Source organism: Erythrolamprus reginae, chromosome Z (assembly GCF_031021105.1).
Source record: "Erythrolamprus reginae isolate rEryReg1 chromosome Z, rEryReg1.hap1, whole genome shotgun sequence".
In the NCBI taxonomy this organism is placed as follows: Eukaryota; Metazoa; Chordata; class Lepidosauria; order Squamata; family Dipsadidae; genus Erythrolamprus; species Erythrolamprus reginae.
Genome location: NC_091963.1, coordinates 93,612,992 through 93,626,835, shown reverse-complemented (window position 1 = coordinate 93,626,835; position 13,844 = coordinate 93,612,992). Strand labels below are relative to the sequence as shown.

General features: G+C 40.3%; 2 protein-coding genes across 3 annotated transcripts in view; one reads left to right on the top strand and one right to left on the bottom strand.

The window, feature by feature from the left end:
* The first annotated feature begins 1,094 nt into the window (after nt 1-1,094).
* LOC139154691 (glucose-6-phosphatase catalytic subunit 1-like) lies at nt 1,095-5,971 on the top strand. Its single transcript, XM_070729577.1, has 5 exons — nt 1,095-1,377; nt 2,737-2,846; nt 2,945-3,050; nt 5,173-5,288; nt 5,386-5,971. The coding sequence occupies exons 1-5, from the start codon at nt 1,160-1,162 to the stop codon at nt 5,895-5,897; spliced, it is 1,062 nt and encodes a 353-aa protein (XP_070585678.1). The 5' UTR covers nt 1,095-1,159; the 3' UTR covers nt 5,898-5,971.
* Nucleotides 5,972-7,092: 1,121 nt separating this feature from the next.
* Nucleotides 7,093-13,844, bottom strand: part of LOC139153149 (putative protein PTGES3L) — a 32,235-nt gene continuing 25,483 nt past the window's right edge. For both annotated transcript variants that reach the window (XM_070726756.1, XM_070726754.1), the window contains 6 exons: nt 13,580-13,710; nt 13,149-13,215; nt 12,559-12,650; nt 11,659-11,713; nt 8,779-8,873; nt 7,093-8,617 (listed from right to left, as the gene is read on the bottom strand). In XM_070726756.1, coding sequence (XP_070582857.1) covers nt 8,482-8,617; nt 8,779-8,873; nt 11,659-11,713; nt 12,559-12,650; nt 13,149-13,215; nt 13,580-13,710 — 576 coding nt within the window. In that variant the 3' untranslated portion in view covers nt 7,093-8,481. The remainder of the gene's footprint in view (nt 8,618-8,778; nt 8,874-11,658; nt 11,714-12,558; nt 12,651-13,148; nt 13,216-13,579; nt 13,711-13,844) is intronic.

Below are 13,844 nucleotides of genomic sequence, written 5' to 3'. Positions count from 1 at the left end.
ACAGCCTTTCACTGTTACTTTTTTTATATGCATACATTTTAGTTGTAAAATTTATCTTCCTATACTGTAAATTGAATCTATTGAGTCATCAATTTCTATTTCAACCGCTATTTAATTTATTTCATATTTAATCATACATTACTTATACAAAAAGTGAAGCAATATAACATAATGTTGTGAAGTACATTACAGTTTATTATATCATTAGAAGAAGTGTATTATATTATTACAAGCCATCATTCAGCCAGTCATTAATATTGTAATCATACTATTTGGTCGCAGCAAGATGTCAATCCTCAACAATCTCAGGTCTGCCGGCAAAGGTGTGTTTTTTGAGCCTTCCGAAAGGCCGGGAAGGTGGGAGCAGTGAGAATTTATTTCCTCTGAGAGGCCGATCAAGCTTATAAATAGCCTGATTTAGCACAGAATTTAGAAAATGTCTTAGAGCTTGTTGATTGTGAGGCTGTATATGCTTCTGGTGGATAGTTCTTCAACCTCAGGTATGCCAGATTAAGTTGCCTTTGAGTCATGATTGATTAATTAATTAATTACCTGGAAAGTTTACTTATCAACCTTCCATTTCCCAGTTTTTAGTTTATATGTAAAATGTCTGAGATTTAGACATTTAACTAGAACATGTTCAAATATGAAAGAAAATTGTAACTGCTTAGGCTAATTTAATTCTTTAGAAATAGTTATTGAAGAATGCTGATGCCTTACATCAGTGTTATGCACTCATTCCATGGTGGGGGAATTAAAAAGAGTATTTTTCCTCCCAGTGTTATAATAGTTGCCTCATCTATTATTACATTTTGATGTTCATAACTTTTTCCAAAGGTGCATTAGAATTGTAGTTTGGCCAACAAGTGTGTTCTATTAAGCAGAATCTAATGTCCATTCAGAATTTGGTAGGGAAAAGCAATGTATTTTAAACACTTTCAAGCATGTAGGGCAGATATGCTCCCTGAAACAGAAGATATTGACTCTTACACACAAATACACCTTGCTTCATTCTGCAGCTTCTGTCAATATTTTTTGGACAGGAGAGGTGGTTAAAGATCAAAGATCAGAGGGCTTGGATATTAAAAAGGCCCAGCAATTTCTGGGGAAACTAGGAAAAACCAAAGTAGGAGAAGATAATCTCTGCTGAAGCTGCACCATGGATCTTGTGCACGGTGCAGGAATCCAGGCCACTAGCTACCTCCAAGAGAATTTCATGGACTTTCAGGACTGGTTTCTCTTCATCTCAACAGTAGCTGATCTCAGAACAACTTTTTTCTTCTTATTTCCCATCTGGTACCAACTGAAGGAAGCAGTGGGAATCCGACTCATCTGGGTAGCTGTCATTGGTGATTGGTTCAACCTTGTTTTCAAGTGGTGAGCATGAGTGAGAATGCATTTCTGGGGTCAGGAATGACTTCTCCTCTCGTTCCTTCTAGCATAAAGACCAAAGTGACTTTTACAACCCTTCTTCGTTGATTTGTTTGTTCGTTGATCTGGTGTTTAAGAGCATAGATCTTTGCATTCTGTGGAGCATGCAAAAGAATATAGTATACAGTAATATTAGGGAAAAAACCCAATTTTACTTATATATTTTATATTTTACATTTTTGAAAAGCCAGCACAAATTGTAATTAATAAGTTGTATATAATGCTAAAGACTGTTGTCTGCGAAGTAAGAAAGGTCTAAGGAGAGGGAGGTGACTGGGAAGAAAAAAACATTCACATTAGGTTTTCCTCTAAATAAGTATTTATCATTTCCAAGTTATATTTCATATACGTCTCCTCAGAGAGTTGAATTTGGGATACTTAAAGAAAAAGGAGCAGACTTGAGAACTGCCATTGTTCTCTTCTCTGTCTATTTATTTGCTTAAACAGTCTGAATATCCATTTGTTCCATGGATTTTTATTCTCCGACTACCATAAATTGAGATTTGGGTGTCATAAGGAAAACTATGGGCAATTTTGTCTCCATATTATGGAAGGGGATACAGTTGCAATTTTATATACCAGTACATTTATTTGGTTCTACTGAATTTGGACAGCTTTTTAAATAGATACTATGCTTTACTAAATGTCCAGAATGTGTTCTCAGGTTCCAATCTTATTTAATTAGGAATCCACTTTACTAAATATAAGGCATCTTTCCTTCTAAATAGACAAATACCTAAAAAAAAAAACATTGGCATTTTTAGATCTTATAATTTTATTAATTCACAATTTATAGAATTTGATCTTTTATCACAGAAGTCATACTGACAACTACTGTAACCTGTACATTATAACATGCATTCTTCATTTTGTTGAAAAAATTAGATTGATTTTGCTGAATGAAGATAAACCATAAAAGACTGAGTGTTGAAGTTTTATTTTAAAATTATATGGTTAATTTTCTACTAAAACAATCCTCAATGACCTTGCTAAAATTAAAATTAAAATTCAGAAAACAGCGGCAAGAGTAATAAATCTTTCTGAGTCAAATACTTTTGGCTTATAATTTTCAGTGCTAGGAAGTATGAAAGTGCAGGTTGGGGAAAGCTACCCAAGTCTATCCCTACTTGAAAGGCTTTTAATTCTAGAACTCCCGTCTTGGAGGTAAATCTGAATTTTTAAAAAAAACATTCAGAGATAAATTCTCTAATATTTCCAGAATTGTTAAGTGAGTGTTATCTTATGCCTGCCATGGCTTTGTCCTTTACTGGGATAAGAATTGCTTTTAATTTTCCTTCTTTCTAGGATCCTCTTTGGAGAAAGGCCTTACTGGTGGGTTCATGAGACAGATTTCTATGGCAATGTAACACCCCCGGTAATCCGCCAGTTTCCCATTACCTGTGAAACTGGTCCAGGTGAGTTGCAGGTGTTATACCCTTACTTTCTCAGTACCTTTCTTAAGCCACTGTGGCTGCAACCTTCCTTTCATTGATTCCTTTGTTTGCATCTTCAGGTAGTCCTTCTGGTCATGCCATGGGGTCTTCTGGGGTCTACTATGTCATGGTGACAGCACTGCTATCACAACTACAGCCACAAAAGCAAAACACCTTGAGAGGCAGGTAAGGTCTACATGCCAGTAGATGGGATTTGAAATGTTATGTTTAGACGTGGACATAACCAAGAACGCGCCTCTTTTGCTCTTCTGTCCTGGATATATCTTCCCATTTTCATTTCCTTCTAAGGAAATTGATATATTGACATACCATATTTTTCAGAGTATAAGACACACCATAGTATAAGACTTACCTTAATTTTGGGAGAAGAAAATGGGGGGGGGAGAGAGAAATCTACCTATCACATATTTATCTGGCTAGTGTTCTTTGGGTGGTCAGCTTCAACCCATCATTTTATGCCCTGGTTAGGGTTGGGGGGAAATATACTTTTGGAGGGAGAAGCAATCAAAACAAGCGTGCAATAATTTAGGGTTGGGGGGGGGGCTTTAAATGTTAAGTATAAGATGCACCCAAATTTTCAGCCTTTTGGGGGGAGGAAGTGTATCTTTTACTCCAAAAAATACAGTAAAACTATGGAGGAAAAAACATACCTAAACATTGTCACAATTCACTATTTTCAGGTGGTTGTTTTTATTTGTTTGCAACAATGGCTGCTGCAATTAACACCTTAAAGAAGTATTTTCTATATCCAACATGAAATAAACTATGTCCTTACACAGCAATTTTGAAGTTGACTTTTAAATCAGGAGTGATAACTTTATTGAAATCAAGATTGAGATTAAAAATTGAAGCATTATATAGGTAATCCTTGATTTATATCCACAACTGAGTCCAAAAATTTCTATTGCTCAGTGAGATATTTTTAAAGTGAATTTTGCCTTTTGTGATCTTTCTTGGTACTGTTCAGTTTACTGAATCACTGCAGTTGTTAAGTTAGTGTCGTTAAATGAAATGGGTTTTAAGTAAATTTTGCTTGTCAAAAGGCAACAGTAAGTGTTGGAAGGGGCCTTGGATGTCATCTAGTCCAACCCCCTGCTCACACTGCCAACCTTTCTGATCGACAAGCTCAGTGTCTTAGCCACTGAGCCCATCTAGTCAGGTTTACAAAAGGTGATCACATGACAACTATTATAAATACAAACCAGTCACTAATTTTGCTGATGTGGGACTTCTCCAAGGTCATGTGAGAAATGTTCGTAATTTTTTTTCAGTGTTATAATTTTTGATGGTCACTAAAAGAACTGTGGTAAGTCAAGGACTACCTCTATTAGTGGAAAATTTAATTTTGTGGCGTTTCAGTGTCAGTCTTCCCCTTTTTTGTTCAGATGGCTTTGGGAACCTCTGGAAGCGTTTGATAAATGTGTGCATTGAAACATAATTATGAAAACATCTGACTGTTTCAGGGAACCATCCATTTGTGAAGAAATGCCGCGCAAAAGGAGATAACAAAATGTATTTTTTGACTGCCAAACTGATGAGATAAATTTATTTAATCCTAAAGTGAAGGCACACCAGACATCTTGTTGGTTTAACACAGATAAACAAATATAGATGTTCAGGCTGAGAACAGTGGAATAAACTTCTGCTAAGTTTGTATGTATCCACGTGTGCAGAACATGAAAAAACATAAAAAAGACAACTTTGATTTCGCTATCATGTCTACTATCTCAATTCTTTTAAATCACAATGTACACTGGGGTACCCCTGTACATCATATAAAGGCTCAAAGCTACAGGTAGTTCCAGAAACAGGATAGTAGAAATTGTGTAGAGATAATACTTATCTCCCATCCCTTGCAGAGCACAGAGATTAGAGAAAGGATTTCAAGAGTAAGCAGGATGTGTCTGCTTATTTTCTTATAATCCCATCCTGTCCAATTTCAGTGCTGAAAATGAAGGGGGAGAAAACCCAGATTAGCAAAGGATAATTTATACTGATTCCAATGGCAATTCCATGATGGAGAGACACTATGAAAGTCATAAACACAGACATTGGTGGTAAAATTGTTTTCAGTATTTTTATAACATTGACCAATCATCAAACAAAGCAGGTTGTAAGTGAGGACTATCTTCATTTAACCAATTCACTTTAGAATTAGCTAAATGAGATCTTATATCCTGTTCCGGAATAACATTCAAAGGACAGACTGGCCTTTAGCCTAAGATGTCCCTTTTTGGTGTGATTAAAAACTGCTTTTGCCCTGATCTTCCCATCTTCTCCATTCCAGATGGCTGCATGGTCTACTTTGGGCAGGATTCTGGGCTATACAAGTCTGTGTCTGCTTGTCCCGAGTGTTCATTGCTGCACACTTTCCACATCAAGTGATTGCAGGTGTTTTTTCAGGTAAACTATTCCTTAATCCTGAATAAATAAAAGAATAAAATCCTATATGTAAATATCAGAGAATGCCAACTCAATGAATGATTGACTTCTTCCACAGGAATACTGGTGGCTGTGATTTTTGAACAAGTCCATTCCATCTATGCTGCCAGCTTCATGCGGTATGTTGGAACTATTGGCTTCCTCTTTGGTTTTGCCCTGGGCTTCTACCTACTGCTCAAGATGCTGGGTGTAGATCTCTTGTGGACACTTGAGAAGGCCCACAAATGGTGTGAACGGCCTGAGTGGGTCCATATTGACACAACCCCTTTTGCTAGTCTGTTACGCAATCTGGGCATTTTGTTTGGTCTGGGATTTGGACTCAACTCCCCAATGTATGCAGAAATGTGCAAAGGGAAGGCAAGCCAAGGACTGATCTTCCACTTCACTTGCATCTTTTTTTCATTGTTAGTCTTGCGCTTGTTTGATTCCTTTGAATTACCCACTGATCAGGAGATCCTCTTTTACATCCTCATATTCTGTAAGTGCACTTGCGCCCACATCTGTGCAGTGGCCCTGATCCCCTACAGCATTTTCTGCCTCCTTCAGCCGACAGTCAAGAAAGATTTATAAGGAACAAATGTCCTGCAATTGAGCTACTTTGTACATGTATCTTCAACTCTGAAGACTAAAGGTTTATAAACTAAGATTTGTCATTGTTTGTTTTGTGTATGATTAAACAGTCTTAACCCCTTCCATACACTGATGAATATAGCTGCCTTCAGACATAAATTATTTGATATCATGGCTGGATGGACAGGGAGGAAAAGCATAGATATATTTTAGCCAGAAAAGAAAGCAGAGTGGTATCTGGAATGTCTCTTAGAAAAGCTTTTGAGAAATTCCAACTAAAATAGAAGTTGAGTAACCTACCTACTGTTGTGATTCCGTCTGAGGCTCCTCAGGGAATGGCTGAACCTCTGCCGGCTCCATGCTCAGAGGGGGAGGATGAGGAACAGGAGGAGGAGGAGGAGGCCCAGGCAGACGGGGAGGAGGAATATCAGGCCGAGGGAGAGGGAGAGCAGCCTGAGTCCCCCGGGGTGGAGCTCTCCCCAGCAAGCAGCCTGGAGTCCTTAGATGAAAATGCACAAGCCATCATCGATCTCAGGCAGAGAAGAGCAGCCCAAAGAAGGGGACAATTAGCCAGGTATTTCCAGCCCTAAATAGGCAACAGCTGGGTTTGGGTGTGGTTCTCCCCAGAAAGGCTGAAAAGGCAGACCCACCCTTCCTGTATTGTGGAGTATTATCTTTGGGAGTCCTGGGACCTGGCTGTGATCTTTGGCGTCTCTGATTCTGGCTTGTGGCCTTGAAGGCTGAAACCTTGGGGGGAAAGGCGTGGGTCTTATTCTCTACAGTGGTGTGGGTGCCAGCAAGAAGTCTGCTGTATTGTCTGGCCGTCAGGACTCTGCTGTGAAGCCTCATAGCCTGCCTGTTGGGAAGAACAGGTTTTTCTCTGTGTTTATTTTTCAAACTATAAAGTGCCTTTGCTTTTACCAGCGTGTCTGGCTGTTTTTTCCAGTTGGTGTTGAAGTCTGGGGGCACCCAGACAGAACACCTACTAGTTTGCAAACAAGCCAGAAACAGTTACAATCACTTTTAATAGCAGACTGGAAGAATTATTTGCTGTATTTGCATTGTCTGCATTTCCTGCCCCACCTCCCCCACCCCAGGCATTCTGGTTCCTTTTCCATATTGATAATAGATCCCCCCCCCCCTCTTTTCATGTGAATGTCTGTACATTTATTTCCAACCAATGACAGGCACAATCTTTTCTCTATTTTCCTATAACTTTATTTAATCCTCTTATAACTTTATTTAATCCTAGATTTAAAAAAATGATGATTGGAAAGTAATCAATAAGAGAAGCAGCCTATAACTGAGAAATGTTCTAATAGCGAGAGCAATAAACCACTGGAAAAGCTTTACTCCAGAAAAGCTCCATCATTAGAGGTTTTTAAGGAGAGTGGACAGTCATTTGTTTGAAATAGTATAGGCCAGGGTCTCCTGCTTGAGCAGGGGATTGGACTGAAGACTTCCAAGGTTTCTTCCAACTCTATTATTCTAATCAATTTACTCTCCGTTCTGATGCTGTAATGGAGGCTTTTTCTTCCACTTGTAATCATATGTTTGATAAAGACTAAGCAGAACCATAAATCATCAGGTTGATTCAGGGTTAAATTTATATACCATTTTTAAAATACCTAAACAAACTTTGACTCACATTTCTATGCCTGATTTTCATAAAGTGATTCAGAATCCTATCATGATACTTCTTGCACAAAGTCAATTAAATCATGTACTAAATCGCGTACTAAATAGCTTGTATTTAACCAGGTGATCCAAACAGTACCAGGCTGCTATGTAAGAAGTAAATGTATGCACCTCCCTCTCAATATTATGCTGCCTGGTGGTGCAGTGGTTAGAATGCAGTATTGCAGACTAACTTTGCTTATAGCCAGGAGTGTGATCCCCATGGGCTCAAGACTGATTCAGCCTTCCATCATTCTGAAATCAATAAAATGAGGATCCAGATTGCAAGATGATGATCCTAAGATATAACAGGGATTTAAAACAATATTCCCAATTTGGTGCTTTCCAGATGTGTTAGGAATACAAATTCAAAAAAGTCCAACCAACTGGGCCATGCTGAGAACTCAGTATACCAGCCCCATTTATTCAGAGGAGGCCAAAAGTAGGCAAGACTGAGCAAAGAATTATGCCTGTTAAATTGCTTTCCAAATGATTCAGCATAAGACAATTTGAGGAAGACAACATACACTATTAGAAACAAACATATCAGCAAACATCTGAGCTGTTTAATTTGTGATACTGAAGCATCACACATTTTATGGATCATGATCACATCTCTGAAAAATGCAATTCTTCTCTATACCAAAAAACTGGTTTATGGTGAGATTTCTTACTACAGACATATAACAATGTTTCCAGACATTCTTGTTTTACATACCACACCTCTCTTACATATATTATTTCTTTCATAGCTAGTAATATCCCTCTTAGCAGTATTAGATCACTGATAATTCTTTTCTGCTGATACTGGCATGCTCAAAAAACATACAATGAGAAATTATTGTGTTATTAAATAGTCCTTAAGGAACAATTTCTTCCCTAATTGCACTATTGTCCAGATGCCCAATCATTGTTCAGAGTTCTGTTTGCTGGCGAATGCCTGAAGAAGGGCCTCTACTTCTGATCGTTGGCTCATCTTTGTAGCTTTGCCCTGGTAGCGCCCATTTTTCCCTGCTCCTTTTCCTTCCAGTAGTTCGGCAACTCTTGTGGGAAGAACAACAAAGAGGTGAATCAATATGTTCAGTTAGATTGGATTTCCCTTACTCATCACTTGGGCAACTGACAAAACAACAGACCAGAGCTCCATTCTCAATGGTCACCAAATTAATAGCTTGATTATACTACAATCTTTTGAATAACTTACCTGGGGCCCAGCTTCTCCACTTTGTCTGAAGGTCCTGCCAGCAAAAAAAGCCCAGCTGCCTTTTCATCTCCCACAGATAAGAAAAGAAGAGTTTCCTGTTGAAGTGATAGTGTTTAAGATCTAATGCTGCTAAACAAATTCTTAACAAGTACTGTTCAATCATTGTTCAAGGATGCCCCTGTATAGGAATACAGTGGTCCCCCGATTATCGCGAGGGTTCCGTTCCAGGACCCCTCGCGATGATCGGTTTTTCGCGAAGTAGCAGTGTGGAAGTAAAAACACCATCTGCGCATGCGCAGATGGTGTTTTTACTTGCGCCGCAGCAGCGAGGAGCCAAAGATTGGGGTTTTCCCGCCGCCCACGCAAACTCCTCGCTGCTGCCGCGCCCGCCGCTTGTCCGCCCGCCGCTTGTCCGCCGCCTGCCTGCCCGCGCGCCCGCCCTTCGCCCGCCCACGCCGTTCGCTCGCGCCGCTTCCCAGCTGAGTCCTGAAGCGAACTTCCACGTTTGGCTTCAGGACTCAGCTGGGAAGCGGTGCTGAGGTTTCCCCACCGCCCACGCAAACTCCTCGCTGATGCCGCGCCCGCCGCTTGTCCGCCCGCCGCTTGTCCGCCGCCTGCCTGCCCGCGTGCCCGCCCTTCGCCCGCCCACGCCGTTCGCTCGCGCCGCTTCCCAGCTGAGTCCTGAAGCGAACTTCCGCGTTTGGCTTCAGGACTCAGCTGGGAAGCGGCGCTGGGGTTTCCCCGCCGCCCACGCAAACTCCTCGCTGATGCCCGCCGCTCGCCCTCCCGCCAGCAAGAGGGGGAAGACCCAGGGAAGCCGCCCAGCAGCTGATCTGCCCGGCGCCATCTACGCATGCGTGGCCATAGAAAAAAGGGCGCGCATGCGCAGATGGTGTTTTTACTTCCGGGTTGAAAAATCGCGATATAGCGTGTCGCAATGATCGAGATCGCGAAACTCGGGGGACCACTTTTAAATCAGGATTTAAATTTCTGCTAGTAAATCAAATTAGCAAACTCCCTGCAAGATTTATGTTTCACTGATTCCATTCTTCAAGGTCTTCAGAGAAACTATGCTTTGCAATCACCGTTCACTCTAAGGTGCGCGGCCGTGCGCCCAAAAACTACCCCCCATGCACCTTTTCCGAAGGCTGCGCAAGGAGCCAGGCGTTGGAGTTGGGGGCAGGGAGTGACAAAAATGCGGAGGCCGGCGAAGGTTACTTTAAATGTTGGCTGCCCCCGCCCCCGCAGCGCCTCCGCCCCCCTCACGCCCCAGCTTCTTGCCGCCTGATCCACCCCTCTCTCCGGCTTTCTTGGGGCGCGGCTCCTCCCACAGCAGTGGCTGCAGCGGACAGCTGCGGCTTCTCGTCCTCCTGATCCGGCCGCTAGCCGCTCCGAGCGCTTTGGGAATGCCCGCCCTGCCCCTCTTGCATCCCTTCGCCGAGAGCGCTTTCATCCTGGGCTGTCAGAGAAGGGGCTGCAGGAGAGGCGGGGCAGGCGTTCTTCTCACAGCGGCAAAGGTTAGTTTGAATGTCAGGCACGCGTGCGCGCACGCTTCCCATCCCCCTGCCATCCCGCCCAGAACATTCAAACTAAGAAAAACCTTCGCCGGCCTACGCAGAGAAGAAAGGAAGAGAGAGCAAGAGAGAGCAAGAGAGAGAGAGCAACAGACAGAGCGAGGTAGAGAAAAGGGAGAAAGAGAGAGATAGCAAGAAAGAGAGAACAAGAGAAAGAAAGAGAGAGAGAGAGAAAAGGAAACAAGAGAGAGTGAGTGAGTATAATTAATAACCTCACGTTTGCATTGATTTAAAATCATGTTCTAAAGCCCATAGCAAAGATGTCTAATGCCTATTAGACTATTTACGATAAATGATACATAGATGGTCCTTAATTATGCATCCTCAACTTATGACCATACATTTCCATAGGTGAAGCCGTAAATGTGACTAGACCCAATTTTATGACCAACCAGCTTTACTGCAATTATTAAATAAATCACATGGTTGTAACTTGTAAGTGAATCCAATTGACAATTCTTCTGCAATTATTAAACAAATCACATGGTTGCAAGTGAATCCAGCTTCTCCAATTGACAATTCTTACTGGAAACCATTCCAAAAAGTCACAAAGCAGTCATATGATACAAAACCCTCGGAAAAGGATAGATAAATCCAATCAATCAATCAATCAATAAAGCACTGCAACTTGATCGTAAATGCGTATTGGTTGCCAAGCATCCAAATGGTCATCATGTGGCTGTGGAGGTTGGGGTGGGGATGCAACAATTGTTAAGTGCAAAAACAGGTCATAAATCACTTTTCCTGAGTTCATTGTTTCTTTCAACTGTTGTTAAATAATGATCCTTAAGTCAAGAACTACTGTTAACTAGGATTGTCAATTCCATCACTAAGGGACATGGTCAGAAAAGGTGACCATGCGTAGACTTATAATAGCAGTTGCAGTAGTTCCAGTTGTGGTTGTTAGACGAATCCCATGCTGTTACGGTGTCCCATGATTTCAATTTACAATCGTTTGCCATCTTTCTCATTTATTGTGTTTGTTGCAAGTCAGTGCTGTTGCAAATGGAGCACATGACCACAGGATACTACAACCCTCATCATTGTGAACTGGCTGCAAAATGCACGAATTGTAATTATCTGACAATGGGAACATGCAACAGCCACACATTATCAGGAACAGTCATAAATCTTCTTGTTCAGTGCTGTTATATTTCAAAAGATCGTCGAACAAATGATTATTAATAAGGTCTATCTATCTCCGAAACAGGAACCTCCTTTTAATTTAAAATAGGAAATCTTCAACAAATAAATATATATTGAAGATTTCCTATTTTAAAAATTAGAGAAACAAGAAAAGACTTACCCCAGAGCCAATTTCATTTGCAATTATATTCATGAACTCAGAGTCACCATCTTTCCTGTAGAGAGGAGAAAGATATTCCATGATCCTCTAAGAAGAATAGAAAAATTATTTCCTATTTTAAAAAGTTGCAAGTCCAAACTTCCACTCTCATACCCCTCTCTGTAATAGACACACAGTATGCCTGGATTGGTTTGATAATTTAATTTGTATTAACTTCAGCTTTTTGAAGATTTAAAATATAACATACTTTTGCTTGATGGAGCTTCAAAAGATTTATTATTAAAGTAAAAATAGAGTTCTCAAGACACTGAAATGTTCTTGTTGATAAAATTAAATATCATTTAATTAATTAATTAATTTTATTTATTTATTGGATTTGTATGCTGCCCTTCCGTAGACTCGGGGCGGCATACAAATCCAATAAATAAATAAAATAAATTAATGTTGTGGGTGTATAGGTGATAAGGGTCACTTTAATTATCTTGAATTTCCCCTTATCCAAGACATTTGTTTGTTCCACCATACTGATATTGTCAGACTGGCGTTGACTCTTAGCAAACATATAAATAGAGATGGGCTGCTAAGGTGAAACGGTGACGTGTGCTCGCCCTCGTGGTGCTAGCGGAGTCCAGCACAATTATGCTACTGCACCTGTGCAGGTAGCAAAATCCTGCTCGGAGATGCAGGTGTGTCTGTTTTTTGATGCGGAAGAAAAAAACGCACTGAAAAATGGGTGCACCTGGGTCTCCACACGAGATTTTGCTACCTGCACAGGTGGCACCGTTCCACCTTAGCAGCCCACCGTTCCACCTTAGCAGCCCACCTCTGCATATAAATATATGTTCTCATGCTGGTCTGCCAAACTAGCCAAGTTTAAACATGAGGAGTCTTTTCCCTCACCTGTGTAGGACAAATACTGGCTGTTGAGCTGTGGTGTTTTTGAAGTTCTGTGCTGTAAGAACAGCTAAATCTCTTAGCAAATTCACATTATTCTGAAAATAGAAGTACATCATGGATGTGTTACACTCAATTAACTGTTATACTTAGTAAAGTTTAACTGATTGAGGAAATAACTGAACAGAGAAACTCCTAGCAAGGTAAAGAAGGACAAGGCTGCAATAAATGTTACTGAGCTTATCCATGATCAAGCTGGGTTCTAAATCACATGTAATTTTGTGCTGGGAGACAAACCTTGGATAGTCTTGAAAGTCAGGTAGGTATAATCTGCCTGAAAATGGTTCTAAATCTGATCCTTCTAGAAGCTAGATGAGCCAGAATCACCCTGAAAATTGCAGTCATAGTCACTAATATTCCTAACCAACCTACTTCCTCAGACCTGGTTTCTATATTCCATTACTAAACATGCTTTTCTGTAAACTGCTTACCAATGTCTTATTTTAACATAAAATTGACATGTATCTTGCTGTGTTACTGTGAAACCAGGCTGGAAACTTTCCATGACAGATGAAAATGAGGTGACATAAATCTACCTTCTGAAGCAGCTTCAGAGAGCTCTGAAGCCTTTTCACAGCTTCTACATGTTCTTCGGGACCATTCCTAAAATACAAAGGCAAACACAGAATTCAGGAAGGACTGTATAATATCTTATTGAGAGTAAGCTTTGAGTAGACATGTGAGTGGAGCAACTTGTATTAATAGGGGATGCAGAATTGATTGTAATAGGAATTGTTATATGATTTGGGAATATATTTTTTTCAGTTTAGGAAAAATTGTTCAGAGGTTTACAGTATTTATGAACTTTAAATATACTTAAATAAAGTATTCATTCCTCTTCAGTAAATAATTAACTGATTTTCCTTTTATTGTTTAACTATAATTCTCAGTGCAGTAAGTCTGAAATAGTTTTTCTGACTGTGTGTAGAGGAGTCCATTTGTGATATACAGAAAATGGAATACTTGCTTAAGTAGTGATGTCATGACCTTTTCAATGGCATGGCTTCGATCCAGAGTTTTCAGCACCCGATTACCAGCCAGAAAAATTAAGTTGGTTTTATTCTTTTTCCCCTTTTCTGTACCCAAGAGCTTAATGACCTTTCAAACAAACAAATATTGAGTCAGATTAAAAGATTTCTACAAGCAGAAAGAGGCTATTTTTGTTCTGTAGGACAGTCTGACATGCACATCTGGATAAATTCAATTTATAAAAACTTTCATGTGAGGTCTCA

Coding starts and splice junctions, on each gene's coding strand:
- LOC139154691 (XM_070729577.1), top strand. CDS start 1,160: ATGGATCTTGTGCACGGTGCAGGAATCCAGGCCACTAGCTACCTCCAA. Junction 1,378..2,736: donor TTCAACCTTGTTTTCAAGTG/GTGAGCATGAGT, acceptor CCTTCTTTCTAG/GATCCTCTTTGGAGAAAGGC. Junction 3,051..5,172: donor CAAAACACCTTGAGAGGCAG/GTAAGGTCTACA, acceptor TCTCCATTCCAG/ATGGCTGCATGGTCTACTTT.